Below are 16,018 nucleotides of genomic sequence, written 5' to 3'. Positions count from 1 at the left end.
TGTTAGCTTTTTTGGAGAGTTAGATTTTTGAGTGTGTTGAAACCCAATGCTTATATTTAAAAGTGTAATGCAGCATTTTCGCTCAAAAAAATTGTCTATTGATGTCTATTAGAATTAATAGTTTACAGATGAGGTTTATATTTCCTTTGTATGAATTGAGTCATGAAATCATTGCGTCTGTTAATCTGAGGCTTCTGAGCCCATTCATTTTGTAGTTAAGTGAGTCATATCTATATGCATATCCTTTTTGTACATGCTTATGCAAGCCTATGCAAGTGTGTCAGAGTCACAATACCTGTTACATCATTTTAAGCTTTATTTAAAATGTAGCTGCTTCAAACTACCATTATATTTACAAAACAGTCAGGATGTAATACAATCATAGAATACAAACAGGATTTTTTTTTATTCACTGTGCATTCATTCATTCCTCTCTCTATTTTGATTTGCTTCCCCTAAAGCAATTGCAAATTCATAGTCGCATAATAAAAAAATAAATGACACATCATCTGCAGGACATACTAGGTTCTGTGGTATGTACATTGCCACAGAGTGATTTACAGAACCACCAGTAGTCTCCAGCTCTCACAGCGAATGTTAGGTTCTAGGGGTCTTAATAGTAATCATAATTGACATTGGCCCCGTGTCTGTAGGAACTGGGGTCCTGTTGGCTCATAGGTGCATTCTCATCATGATGATGCTGCCGGCCCTGGTCATTTGATCTGGCCTGGTCCATCCAATAGGAGATATCAGTCTCAAGTCTCTGGAAGTACATAACAGTGAAATGAAAGCGGATATATGACGCTGTATGGAAAAGGATTTAGGTTACATTTCGGCTCTTTTTTGTGCAGAGAATGATAGACAATTACTGTGGAAACAGAGTGAATGAAATCAATGCACATTGCAGACCAGACTCTAACTCAGTTTCACAAGTGTCACGACGAATCATGCCAGGAACTTAATGAAATGTATTGATGAAAGAAATTTAAAATATTAATAATAATAATAATAACAATAACCAAAATTACAGTTCACCCAAAAATGAAAATTCACCATACATTCTTTCATCATTTACTCATCTAACCCATCTGACCTTTTTTCTTGCATGGAACACAAAAAGAGAAATAAGTACTAGTACATAAGTACTGGTAATTACTGTATAAGTGGATGCAACAATAAAGTTAGGCCACGGTTCAATCAACCACAATTTTTGGTTTTGATGGCTTGGCACATCAGAGTGTTTTTTTTTGTGTGATTTGCTATTTAAAATGTGATTTGTAAAACAATTTAAAAGATAAGGCACCTGTACACCTATGTACATTGGAGAAAAACATGGATTATCATATATAGATATACTTAAAATTTCTTTTGAGAAAAGAATTATTTTTCCTATTTTTACCCAAAATAGGATGGATCGACCATTATTGAGCTATATAAACAGGTAACATCTGTTTCATTCATACTGGAAGCCATAAATGCCCCTTGTGCAGAAACGCCACATATGCATCACAGAAGTAATATAACTCATGATGCAGGACATCCCTAATATGGATAAAGGCATCCAGCTATCGCTGTGACTGAATAAAAAGAAGATAGAAACTTTTTGAATGATGAAACATGAAGACAATAAACACTCAACTGCAGCAATATATGGTTTATCTGTGTTCTTCAAGCCATCTCATAATAATTAAGAATATTTGCTAATCGACATAGCCTTTATTACAGTGTATAATAGATTTTCTGCCTCATGCTGTGATAAGAAGCCACATCATATCACAAAAGGAAGTTATTTCAAACGTTCGACTGATGTCGTGGAGTAAAAACATGTTATAATGTTGTTGGACAACAGGTTTAGAAACGCTTCTCATTGCAAGTCATTACAACGAAAGATGTCTGTGTGTTGCTTTTTCAAATGGACGTTATTTGAGAATTGTGACATCCATAATATGTACTGTAATATATATATGTAATGTTACTAATATTTTTTTCTCCATTTATTTGCAAAGAATATGGACTGAAGCTTCAAATAGGACACAAAAGCACCATAAAGGTACCATGAAAGTAGTCAACAAGACTTAATTCCAGGTCTAATGAATTAGTATGATAGCTTTTTGTGAGGAATTCTAAAATAAAATAAAATAAATTAAATAGCACATTTTTTTTTAAAATTACTGTGTTAGGCCACCAACAGGAATGTTCAGTGCAAATTGTTTTTCACATGGATTTGTCTGTTCAGATCAATGTGTGAAAAATGGCAGATAGGCTGAATGAAAATGCAAATTCAGGTTCTGACAGTATAGGTAGAGCGGCACTTACTTGTTACGGAGAAGAAAGGGAGTAAAACAGTAATTACATGTTTTCAGACAAGCATTCAGATTTTAGTAATCGCTATGGTGTTTATCAAACAACAAATACAAGAGTACAGAGACAAGAGAGTCGGTGTCATGAGAAATCAGGGTCTCCTTTAGGACCCCAAGCGATTCCGACTTACAATTTGCATATGTTTACTTTAAATTTTGAAATAAGTATTATTTGTCCTATATTTACTCAAAATAGGGCGTTCTGAGCATTATGGAGCACTATAAACACATATAATGCATGTTTCATTCATACAGAAAGCCAGAAGGCACCTGTGCGCAGAAACTCCAAGTCAGGGAAAATCTCAGTTTTTAAGTTTCATTACATGCTGTTATATATTAGCAATAAAAAAGCGATTAATTCATGAAAATTCTTACACATAATTAATGTCATTTTTGTGCTTTTAGAATAACTATTAACTGATAGTTGATGGATACCTAATTTCAAGGGAGGACCCATTTTCTCACAAGGCCAGTTCTAGAATCTTCCTCTTCTAGTCACATAGTCACGTAGCAAAATAGACTGTTGGTGAGTGCCTCCAAGTTGTAGTTTTATGTAACAGCAGTTGTACTCAGCATGTGACCAAAATGCAAATCTTATTGGTTGGTCATATTTACTTGCAGTGCAATAATAAAAGGGACTAGAACACCTCTTCGATTGTTTACACTTTTCAAGCAATAAAAAAAAAGTAGTCTAAACAAACCATTAAATCTCATCCATTCAAATTAAAATGTTTATCACACTGAACATTCGTTTTGGTGTGAACAGGCCTTTTAAACAGAAGAAAGTAAAACGTACTGTACATACACATAAGAGCAGCTGTATCCAGCAGTTGAACTACCCTTACGGAAAAGAAGCTTATTCAAGTGTGCTATTAGTATATTTCTTTTAAACTAAAAAAATAGGAAAGTATACTTTTAGTCTACTTTTAATGTACTTCTCAAAAATGGGCTTTGTGTACTTCTCAGAAATATACTTAAAATGACATTTAAGTATACTTGACTTATAGCCTACTTAGAAAAAGTCTGAATATATTCGAGCTATTCTTGTGTTCCTAGAATCCGTGTTTTCATTGTTATACGGTACGGGGCGCTAGTACACATTTTCTGTACAGAATTTTCAAAAAACACAAGTGAAGTAGAAACCGAAACAACAGATGCTTCCACATGTAATCTAACACGATCATTAGACATAAAACAGCATCAAAACTGTGTAAAGTTGATGTAATGTTGACCAATGAAGAGTTAATAATGACTGTAAAGCTTTGGGGTGTTGATCAACGCTATCTACGTTTTGATTATCGTTCTGAATCCAATTAATAGTCTTTTTTCAGCTTTTTGTTCAAAATGTTGTTTCTTTCTTTCTTTTTTCTTTTTTTTTATGAAACTTACACACATTCAAGTGTTTAAAAAAAGAATGCATGAAGCTAGAATAAAATGTTTTTGTTTACAAGCAGATACCCTGTTCTTTCTTTTGGTGTTTTGTATGTTCAGATATTTATATAACAAAATGTATACAAATTAATACCTAAATAGGGACATAGTAGTATACTTAAAGTATAATGTAAAGTTCACTTAAAGAAAACTTACGAGTATACTTGCAGTATACAACTACTAAACTAGTAATTTACTAAGACTATACTTCAAAGTGTACTAAAAATGCTACTACAAGTATTTAATTAGAAAACTATCAGTGTTCATATGTTCACTTTTAGTATAGTTGCAGTACAAGCTAAACATATTGTTGTAAACTAGTTGTGTACTTAAAGTTTACTACTGTTATACTTAAAGTATACTTAAAATTATAATTGTATATACTAGAAATGGGGCCAATTTAGTCCCAGTGAGTATTGAAATAGTACACTTACAAGTATACTACTAGTACACTGATATGTGTATACTTGTTACATAAAATATACTTAAACATATACTTGAACTTTACTTAAGTATACTTAATAAAATAAACTTGAAGTATACTACTTTTTGGTAAGGGTAGTGTTATGATATGCATCAATAGTCAGCTGCACAGCACTAATTACATAGTGAAATCTTCGAAGCATTCTAGATTTAACTGAGTCAAGACATTACCTCGTCCTCATTGTAACTATATCTAGGCTCAGCTTCATTTGACTTTGCTGATAACTACTTGACATCCAACGGTTATATCAAAATTTAATTCAGTGTGAATTTTTAATGCACTTAAAAATAAAATGATGAGGCAGACTGCATGATAACACAGTCAATGTGAGTGCAAATGTACTTTTTGGATATGTTAGATATGGATATTACATACAGTAATTGACACTACTGTTTTACTCACTGCCTCATCGTAGCCCATGTACATGAACTGCTGGATCCACTGCTGGACATCAGGACGGCTCCGGTCCCATACGTTTCTCTTAGACCTGTGAAAAACTGACAGAAACTCTTTAGCCTTGGACTGCGACACTGCGATCTGTGCTTTAGGCCTGGCTTCCAGCTCCTTTGCTGTGGAAAGAGAATAGGAAAAAATCAAAGCCAGAGTCAGAGATTATATGCTTATGTATGATTAGATGCTTCCTATCTAATTCAAAACTAGATTTACTATTTTAACAGACCAGGAGAGTTTGAAAGAGCAGGCCCCAGATCAGTGTAAAAGAAAAACGTGCTTTAGCGCAAAGGATGATAACAGCCTAAAGGGACAGAACCGCTGCCCAATTATCTCACTCTGATGATGACACACAGAGACTCTGACCTGATCTATAGCCCAAAGCTTCCACACCTCCATGTTATAAATATCAGCAATGTCTTTTGTTTATAATCATCCATGTTATCTTCCCTTGGAACATATCAGCCATCAAACTCTGTAAGCTTTGGAGGTCAGAAGCTGATGGGGAATTCTGGACAAGTTTGAAGAATTGATGGAGGAAAAGATGGAGGGCATCAGGCTATAATTAAAGGATTTAGAGTAAATGACTAAACTATTGGCATGATGGCCAGGATGGGTGATTAGGTGGAATATGGACTGGTAGAAAGAGAGTTATAAACCATAGATCACTAAAATCTGTAAAATATATATTATACTGTATATATATATATATATATATATATATATACATCTGACATCATCTCACCATCTTGTTTCATTAGGATCCTCTGTAGTCTACTCCCAGATGAACCACCTAAAATAAGCAAACCGATAAAGTTATCTGCAATATCCATATCAGTCGGGAACACCCATATGGAAATTATAGTTGACTGAAACTTACTGCATTTCCCCCCCCCCAGATTTTCCTTATTATTTTATTAGTTTTATTTACATTAGTCTCTTTGTCAGAATAATGTACATTTTTGAGGAATGCTACAAAATGCTTACAGACAAGTCATACCCACATAAATTAAGCATTCACATTTTCAAATGTGACCCCCAATGATTAATTAACCTATATATTCCGAAGTCCAAACTTCAGGACACTTGGACACACCCCTGGTATATAGACAATAGGACATTCTGAGGATGCAGGCCAAATTATGTCACATTTTGCCTACAGGGAGCGCTACGAAAAAGGTTTTATCAAAAGTTTAAATTTATCATGCATATTCGGATACAAGATCTTTCATGTCCTAATATTATCAAGCAAGAAAAAAATGACTGCCAATCATGACTCAAAAGCCAGTACATTATTTTGTGACAGGACAATGGTCACACAACTTAACTGAAACAATCTCAAATCAGAAACATGCCAAATTTGTAATGCAAGGGGTGTTATATCTGCATCAAAGATATGCAACTGTGATTAAGTTTAAACTTGCCAACAAAACAACTGTATATACAGCATTTACTATATATATATATATATATATATTTTTTTTTTTTTTTTTTTTTTGCTGCTTCCACATATGCCTTAACTGTAGCTTGTGCTATTTTAATGTTTCTGGTTGTGTTGATTAGATTTCAAAAGAAATATTTTTGCATTTTGAAAAAAATATATTTTAAAAGAAAACTCATATTCTAAATAATACACTGTAAAACAGGTTATTTTATGCACAGTGAAATGCGGTTGGAAATGTAATTTCAAATTGGTTTAAAAAATAAAATGTTCAATACTAAAACGTAATGCAATTCAACCATGTTTTTTCCTGTATAAATTAAACTAATGATGACGAATAACTAATTGAAATATTTTAAAATATAAAAATATTTGTCTTTATTATTTATTTTTTTATTTTTTTACTCATACTGAAACCATGAGTCACTGTTACACATGCATTGAAACATTTTAAAGTTGAGTTAAAAGTTAAAACACTTTACAGAGTTTCATGTCACACTTAATAAAACTCATTTACAAGGCTTGTAAGTTCACTACACCCTCATTAACTAATGAAGCCACTTTAATATGTGGTGTCTGAAAGCCCCAAAATGGTATGGAAATCTTTAAATGACATACCTGAGGGTGAGCAGAGAGACAGGATGCTGATGAGAAGGACGGCTTGAACACAGAGGCTGTGGAGTGACATGCTGTTGTTCTATCAGCTGTGGCTGCACTGTGTGCTGGGAAAGGATTTGGTTAGGGATGAGATGAATGATGAGGCACCATCCTGGACGAACAGGCAAACATTCCTACAGGCAACCTGTTAGCGCTTGTGGAGGAATGTGTACAGGAGGCCAACAGAAACCCCCTACCTCTATAAGTACCACAGTGTGATGTTTGAAGTGTGCTTTATGTGGTTTGGTTGCTTGTACGGTTGTTTCAGGGTCTCAGGGTTTTAGTTAAATTAAGTTTTGATCAACTTTTTGAAACAAAAAGTATTTTCATCATAAAGTTAGTCTGTCAACACCTTCTTGCTGAAAGAACGATTATCATAAGCAGTAAAAAGCATTATTTATTAATATCAGGAATATTCAGCAATCACTGACTGGTTTCTAAATTGCCATTGCCCAGTAACAGCAAACAGACTGAATATTAAATATTTAATTTATGAGTTTAGTAATCCTATTTTATGCTCATTTTTATTTACAGTTTTCCTAGAGGGTATATTTTCAGACAGAAGCAGCAAAACAACTTGGGAGGGGGACAGATGTTTTTCCTGATGTAATAAACATATTTCTTTTTCTTTCTAACTCAATTTCCTGCTGCAGCTTTGAAGTGCCTGCATGCTGTAGGACATCCGCTAAGGCTTATGGCTATTTCATAGGGTGCTTGAGTTCTGAAACAAATAAAACATTTTGATCACAAAAAAAAAAAAAATTCCTGAACTCTTGACAAGAGTCAGAGCAGAGTTCTCATGCCACACAATGCACCAGATGCTAGTCATTTAATGCAGTTAGTGGAACTCACAGAAGATTTCCATTCTTTATCAAATTATTCTTCGGATCTTTTTTCATGTAAAACATATGGATGAAAGGTAAAAGCTCTGCCCCTTACTTTGAAGCATCAAAGTCAGTAACAATTTACAATAATGCACAATAAAAGTAATCTCTGCATATTCTACTACATGCATTTTTAACATTTCAAACATTAACCTGGATTAATAAATGCTGTAAAAATGTTGTTGATGATACCTAACGCATTAAAAGAATAGTTCACCCCAAAGTGAAAATTCACAGAAAATGTACCCTCAAATCGTCCAAGATTAAGTTTGCGCTTTGCATCAGAACAGATTTGGATTATTTTAGTATTGCATCACTTGCTCACCAATGGATCCTCTGCAGTGAATGGGTGCCGTCAGAATGAGAGTCCAGAAAGATGATAAATACATTACAATAAACCACAAGTAATCCACACGACTCCAGTCCATCAATTAATGTCTTACGAAGGGAAAAGTTAAGTGTTTATAAGAAACAAATCCATAATTAAGCCATTTAAAAAAAATTGCAATAAACAAATCCATCCATGTCTGTGGATTTTGATGTGAGAGGACAACAGGTGGTGGACTGTTGGAGGAAACTTTATTTTGGATTATGGACTGGTATTTTGGCCAGAAGCGAAGTTGTAAAGTTAACTATTGTCAATGGATTGAACCGTATTGTAAAATGTTACCACAAAATCAATTAATATCCAAACAAGCCAAAATAAAGTTAAAATTAAAAAGAGAATCACTGAAACACTTGTTTTTATATGTGTTTAAATTTCTTTGTATTTTCTAAAATCTTACACTCATGATAGTAAACAGTACACATCATATTATACTGGAGTGATTTTGCTGCAGTCAAACACATAAGGACCATGTTCCTGCATGTACTGTATTTGTCCTGAGGGGGATGACTCTCACTTAGAGGTCATCTCTATGCACCTGGACTGCATTCCCACCTGATAACAGCACACCTGGCGAGCTCTGTTGTGCTGCTCAAGCTATTTGCCCTTCTACCATACCTGTGTGTAGCGTACATTTATAATGTTATATTTGATTTATTTTGTAGCAAGTAAAAATCCAGAGTGTGCATTTATTTTAAAGAAGAACCAGGAGGAGTAATTATTTTGTCCAAGCAATAAAAGACAGTTTGTGAGGAAGACACTTTTACTGGATTTTGGATGCTGTTACATAAGGGATTTTATGTAACTTTTAACCAAAAAATAAATAAAATGAACCTTTCTCAAGATATCTTGTCTTAAATCAAGTTAAGCTAAATAATAAAGACTGTTTGTCTCTTTGTCCAAGAGCTGTGCCATAATGAAAGGGGCAAATAGCCTCCACAACACAGACTCCATCTCAGGCGGCATTATTCTTCTGGAGCGGGAGGGTCATAACCCAGGCGGCTGGCGGAAGGGAAGCGACCCCAGAAGGTTCTGGCCAATTCCTCAATCTTGTCATAGCCAGCGTGAGAACGCAGCTCTTCAATCCAGGCGAAAAAGTCTGAAGATGCCTGCGCCCAGTTAGGCACACTCCTTTTTCCCCTTGATTCAGCTACAAGCCAAGCAGAAAGGCAAAAAAAAAAAGGTCAGCAGGACAGATTCAAGAACAGATCCTTTCATAGAACATCAATATTCAGATCTACAGTAAATCATGCACTTTCCTAAACATCTGTTTGTCTTTATTCACTGTGTCCAGGTTGTCTTGATTCATGAGGCTATAATGTGCATTGAAAAAAGTCTTATTTTGGAGTAATTTGATTTAATATATGACTGGCCCCCCGACTGAGCCTGGTTTCTCCCAAGGTTTTTTCTCCATTCTGTCACCGATGGAGTTTTGGTTCCTTGCCGCTGTCGCCTCTGGCTTGCTTAGTTGGGGACACTTAATTTCCAGCGATATCGTTGACTTGATTGCACAGATACTATTTAAACTGAGCTGGATGTTGACATCACTGAATTCAATGAACTGTCTTTAACTGAAAAATGAGTGTTTACTATTGTCATTTTGCATTATTGACACACTATCTTCCTAATTAACGCTGTTCAGTTGCTTTGACACAATCTGTATTGTTAAAAGCGCTATATAAATAAAGGTGACTTGACTTGACTTGACAAACAAAATAGTCAAAATGCTTAGTCATGTTGTCAATATAACTGTGCACTTTGTTAGTATTACCTAAAGTAAACTATGGCAGCATTTTGGATGACAGTTACTGTATTGAACAGTATGCAATATGCTTATGTATGCCATATATCCATTTAAAAATGTACAAATGTACTCATTATTGTATGTGGGATATTGATTGAAAGAGACTGGATAGAATTCCACTTATACTTTTAAAAGTGGTCTGACCAAAAAAAAAAAAAAAACATTACAATGTCATTGTGATATAGAAAAGGAAAAAGAAATATGGGCACAAAGATGAAAATAAAAAAAATGAGAAAGTCCATTGTTAGAATTTGTAACTCTTGGGTTGTCCACTGTCTAGTATGTGGGATATTGATTGAAAGAGACTGGATAGAATTCCACTTACACTTTTAAAAGTGGTCTGACCAAAAAAAAAAAAAAACATTACAATGTCATTGTGATATAGAAAAGGAAAAAGAAATATGGGCACAAAGATGAAAATAAAAAAAATGAGAAAGTCCATTGTTAGAATTTGTAACTCTTGGGTTGTCCACTGTCTATACAGTAAATTTATGCTTTCCAACTGAAGATTCATGAGATGAACCTTTGAGCTATTTCAGAGAAATGGTTTATCAGTTCTCTTCATTTTTGAAAGTCAAGATTCACTTGCACAATTCATGCTAAATTTACAAAAAAGTCTAATTATAATGTGTAAAAAATGTGCTTGACACTTTATGACAAGCAGTTCAACAATTTTGCATTTATTGACTTATACAATGAATTAAAGACTGGATGTTTTGAGGGGTAAGACTATTGCACAGAAAACTATATAATACATTTTGAGCAACATGACATTAGCAACTGATCATGTAGATAAATGCAATCGCAGACAAATGTACATAATCAATTGCATGAATGTACCAAAGCAATCGCAGCTTGTTCAAAAGAATGAGAAACTGCTTTTATGATGTGTACAAATGACTAGATGATGTGGAAGTTGTACAAGTAGTTTTGAGAATTTCATTTCTGATTTGAGAAATGCACCAAAGCGACTGAGAAAAACTGTAATATTTAAATTGCTGCAGATTCATGTAACAAATTAGAATGATCACACATACAATATATATATATACACACACACACACACACACACATATATATATATATATATATATATATATATATAGCATGTGTGATCATTCTAAGAATTCTAAAAGTAATTTTTTTCTTGAAAGAAATAACTTTTAGACTTTTTTTTTTTTTTACATTTTTAGTTTTGTTTAATATGATTAAATCGATAGACTTTCAGAAACTATGTAACACAAATAGGTCATATAACTATACATTTTATATATATATTTTTATTTTCAATTATCATATTAAGAGACATTGTAGGACCCCATTGCACAGGAGTGCACTATACAAGTGAAATTTATAAAGAGGATTTAAAACTCACCTTGGTTTTCCACTGCCTCTGTAGGGGATTCAAATAGAGGGATATTGAGTATATAATTAATTGAATAAATATAAAAATGTATAGATGTAAAGACAGTATAGATGCAACTCTTTCAAGGCTAGTAGAAACCAATAAATGTGAATGAGATGTAATTACTAAGTAATGTGTAAGTAAACAAATGCAGACAGTAGCTGCATGACTTTTTAAATTGCATCACTGTTCTTAATTTAAGACTAATCATGTTATTTATTCGTGCCCTGCTTCTGAATAAAAAGCAAATAAGTAATTTTATTCTGAAAACTGAATATTTAAACTAAATGATATCTACATAGAGAGTAGTAGTTCATGTATCTATACAGTGCTTAGAGTGCTTCTGAAGGTCTTGATTTAATGCCAAGGATATCACATTATTCATAAGCTTCCATTCAGGGCTGGACTTGGGTTAAAATTCAGCTCTGGGCAAATCCCATCCAGTCCACAAGTTTCCCCATGAATGTTTTGCTGGATTATATAGGGCCTTAAATTGGAGTAAATAAATGAATAAATAAAACAGGACGGAAACAAATATTGATAGATATTACTGAATTCACAGCAAATGCAACAAACTTAATCATGCATTTTTGTCACGCAGAAATGCACTTGACAGTAAAGCACTGATTTTGAATTAGAATGCAGAAAATTTACGAACATTTAAACAAAACTTTAATAAAATAAACACAAAATAAATGTAAAGCGGCAGCTCCTCACGGACGACTGCTACACACAAAACACAAAATAAAATCCAGGCCTGGACCTTCTCCTCCAGCACTGTTGTCACTCCTCCTTTTATCCTTCCGGAGCTCCTCCGTGGGACTCGAGACCGGTGAGTGGTGCAGGTGTCGTGCATTAGCATTTACTCCACCGGCCTCGCTCCGTTCCCACGGCTCTCGGCCCCGCCCCTCTGGTCACAATTATCCTTTGCCCTAATGAAATTTACTATAGGCTAGTTCTAGCATAGAATCCAGCATTTAACTGACTAGTATTATAGTGGTCACAACAAGTAAAACCATGGTCCTCATTACCATGGTTATATGGTTTTTAAAACAAATAATGAGTAATAAAAAACTATGGAATTTAAAAAATAAATAAATAAACTTAACATGGTGCTACTATGGTGCATAATATGGTGCTGAATTGACAAGCTTGTATAACTAATTATGTATTGGCGTTTTTCAATTTACCTAGTTATGCGTTTTACATGCGTTTTCAGCTAGCATACAGGACCTTTAATGTTCTCATATCACATCTGAATGGATCAAGCGACTTGCGCATAACTGACTGTGTTTAGTGCAAACTCACTAAGACGGACATTTTGACATAGGCCTATACACAGCGCAAAGGAGTCTATATTTGTTCGTGTTTCACTCCGTCTCGAATTGCGCACATGGAAAGCACTTGGGAAACAGTGTCTCTTCTGCAGGTCAGTATGATTTCAACTTTTTTTTAGTAGGCTATCGAGCAAGAACCGCAGGAGACCGCACACAGCAGTCACGTTACATGATTCGACTGATTTGGATGTTATGTAGAAAGGGCGACAGCGCACTGCATTAAGAAAAGAACATTCATATTTTCATAACCGCTGGCCAAAATCAAAAACTAAACTAAAATTAAATAATCATTGAGAGCAACATGTGTTCTTTGCATATAGGGAGGATCGACTCTGGAATTACAGGTGAAGATGTATGAAAAATGTCAAAAATTACAATACATCATTATTCAAAGGTTTGGGTTCAATAAGAATGTTTAAGAAAAGAAGCAAGGATGCATTAAATTGACCAAAAGTGACAGTAAAGACTTTAACATCCTTAGAAAAAAATCTATTTGAAATTAATGTTATTTAGAATTTTCTATTCATCAAAGAATCCTGACAAATTTGTCATACTTCCTTCAAAAATATTAAGCAGTTAAGTTAAGTTAAGTTTTCAACACTGATAATAGCAAGAAATGTTTCTTGAACACCAATTCAGCACATTAGAGTAATTTCTGAAGGATCATGTGATGGAATGAAGAATGGAATAATGGCTTCTGAAAATTCAGCTATTTTAAAGGGGTCATATGATGCAGTTTCAAGTTTTCCTTTCTCTTTGGAGTGTTACAAGCTGTTTGTGCATAGATAAGATCCCTAAAGTTGCAAAGACTAAAGTCTCAAACCCAAAGAGATATTCTTTATAAAAGTTAAGACTTGCCCACACCCTCCTAAAATGCCTCGTTTAAACACACCCCCACATGTCTACGTCACAATGTGGGAAGATTTGCATAACACCGCCCAAATGTTCACGCAAAGAAAGAAGGCGTAACTTTTATTCTCGCTGTAGTATTGTTGTTTTGCCGCCGCCGCCATGTTGTGGAGACACTGTGTGTTTCGTTGTGAAAGCGAAACTACTTTGTTTGGCCTTCCAAAAGAGAAGGATATCCGTTTCGTCATGCCTAGAGCTGATCCGTGCTGGCAGCTGAGGAAATACAATTGCCGGATCGGCTTTCACCATGGTCGAAGCGGAGTCCAGCCCAGGGTCGTCACATGTGGTTGCCGCAAGCCCTGTGAAAGCGAAACTACTTTGTTTGGCCTTCCAAAAGAGGACACAACTAGAAATCAGTGGTTACGTTGTATTTACAACACTGTTCCAGAACAGTTCAACCCAAATATTCAGATGTGTGCAACACATTTTACGGAGGACTGTTTCCTGAACCTGCAGAGTAGCCTACAATGCTGTGCACAAAGGCTGTTTCTATAAAGTGGGGCAGTTCCAAATTTGCAAGGACAGTCTGGCGCTTCTGACTCACAGCCTGTAAGTACGTTTTTTATATTTAAAGAATTTGCCAATGACAATTCAAACGCGAGTTTTGAACAGTGTAGAGTAGTGCTTGTTGTTTGTCGTTTGTCCGATCACAAATGCAGACATGGTTTTATGTTTACACGGCGCGATATGCAACGCAACACGTAAAAATACAGTATAAGTCATTATAATCAGTAATTATGTCCCCACTGGATGCAACAAATGCCTAGTTTGTAATGGGTTTTATTGGTGTTTTCTCATGGCGCCGGTGTTCCGGTGAATTCAGTTCCCCTGTTTCCCCTTTGGCGCGCATGCGTGAAATCCACATGGCATCACAATATGGTAAGGGGCGTAACATTTTCGTCACACGCTTGTGGTATTCAGCCAATCACAATGCACTGGATAGCTGGCAAATCAGCGTACACCTCGCTTTTCAGAACGATGAGCTTTGTAAAAATCGATGCGTTTCAGAAAGGTGGGGCATAGAGGAGAAACAATAATGTACATTATGTGGAAAATAATGTTTTTTTTTACCTTAAATTGCATAAACACATTGCATTACACCAAATACACAACATAATGTTCTTTTTAGCAACGTCTAATTTTAATTTTTACTATTTCACAGTTTTACTGTTTTTACTGTATTTTTAATTAATGAAGCCTTAGTGAACATGAGATAATAATATAGACATAAAAAATCACACTGACCCCAAACATTTGAAAGGTAGTGCACATCCCCAAATTGTCAGCTTCTCTTATCTGTGAGACAGAGCAGTCCAAGCCAAAGCAAACACAGGAAGAGTGAGAAACACAGGCAGAACATGGTCACCCACTGAAAGTAACACAGCAACAGACTCAATATAAGGCTCTACAGTTATTTTTCTACCCATTTTCAAACTTCAAAGAGATTCAAACATAAAACACTTAGAGAGAAAAAAACATGATTGTATTAAAGGAACCACAGAAAAGAATCTTGCATCATTTGTCTGCTTAAGATTACCTGCAGCAGCTATTCCTGGAGACTGTGGTGTGTAACGGTGCCCAGACCTTTAAGAAGTCAGGGTTGGAATGGTCTTGTTTACCCTTCACATGGACCTTTCATATGTCATACCCTTCAATTCTTTGCTTGTTTACTCTGTACCTCTTTGTGTACATGGGATTCTCACACTTCTGTCCACAGTTGAAAGAATCCCTTGTTAAAGTGGAGGCCTTACTGTGCAAAAATTCACAGACTTAAGAGATCTCAGAGAAGTCTTTCTCAGGGTTTCCACCTCTCTTTTATAGAATGTAATGTCGTCTGTATGTGTGTCAGTTTCAAAGAAACATTTAATGTCTCCAAACTAACACATTGTAACACATTCCAGGACAGATCTGTTGTAAATTAAGTTTTGTGTTGCACATAAAAATTAAATTAATATTAAATGTAAAAAAAAAATTAATTCTCTTAAAATAATTAATCACTTAGGGGAAAAAAACAGGGCCGATATTTTGATCAAGAAATGTTTACTATACTGTAGCTGTGTGTTTTTTAATGCATCTCCCTATGAGTGAGAGACAAAAACAGAATGAAAGTACATGACTGTGTGTGTTATATCTGATATATAACAGTCATTGCTTCATTGCTTTAAATAAAAATAAAAAAAGTTTAAAAATTGCTTTAAAAAAATATATATATATATTGTAAATATGTATGTGTATATATATCTATATATATTTCCAAACAGGCCTTTTATAAATGTATAGGTATATATACATATAAAAATGTGTGTGTGTGTGTGTGTATACAGTGTGTGTATATATATATTTGCTGCATTTGGCTGAATCTGTGCAGACAGTATATCCCTATAGACTTCAGAACTCATACGGCTGCTTCTGTCTTCTGTCACATCATAAATAAACACCAGTAACCCAGTGCCACTGGAAGCCATGCATGC

At 34.7% G+C, this 16,018-nt stretch overlaps 1 protein-coding gene and 1 pseudogene across 1 annotated transcript; both read right to left on the bottom strand.

The window, feature by feature from the left end:
- Window positions 1–435: 435 nt before the first annotated feature.
- On the bottom strand, window positions 436–6,861 carry ecrg4b (ECRG4 augurin precursor b). The gene is made up of 4 exons (XM_016287043.1): window positions 6,785–6,861; window positions 5,471–5,518; window positions 4,678–4,844; window positions 436–763 (listed from the first exon to the last, which is right to left on the bottom strand). The coding sequence occupies exons 1-4, from the start codon at window positions 6,852–6,854 to the stop codon at window positions 614–616; spliced, it is 435 nt and encodes a 144-aa protein (XP_016142529.1). The 5' UTR covers window positions 6,855–6,861; the 3' UTR covers window positions 436–613.
- Window positions 6,862–9,057: 2,196 nt separating this feature from the next.
- On the bottom strand, window positions 9,058–14,907 carry LOC107596334 (otospiralin-like; annotated as a pseudogene).
- Between the last annotated feature and the right edge of the window lie 1,111 nt (window positions 14,908–16,018).

The sequence above is a fragment of the Sinocyclocheilus grahami genome, unplaced genomic scaffold, assembly GCF_001515645.1.
Source record: "Sinocyclocheilus grahami isolate Dianchi unplaced genomic scaffold, SAMN03320097.WGS_v1.1 scaffold217.1, whole genome shotgun sequence".
NCBI lineage: Eukaryota > Metazoa > Chordata > Actinopteri > Cypriniformes > Cyprinidae > Sinocyclocheilus > Sinocyclocheilus grahami.
Note: the sequence above shows the minus strand (reverse complement) of the source record. Positions and strands in the feature narration are given on the sequence as shown.

What these genes read in the sequence shown, in the direction of transcription:
- ecrg4b (XM_016287043.1), bottom strand. Translation starts at nt 6,854, where the DNA reads ATGTCACTCCACAGCCTCTGTGTTCAAGCCGTCCTTCTCATCAGCATC. An exon ending in GTCTCTCTGCTCACCCTCAG is followed by an intron (nt 5,519 to 6,784) that starts GTATGTCATTTA and finishes TGCTTATTTTAG; the next exon opens with GTGGTTCATCTGGGAGTAGA. An exon ending in GATCCTAATGAAACAAGATG is followed by an intron (nt 4,845 to 5,470) that starts GTGAGATGATGT and finishes CTCTTTCCACAG; the next exon opens with CAAAGGAGCTGGAAGCCAGG.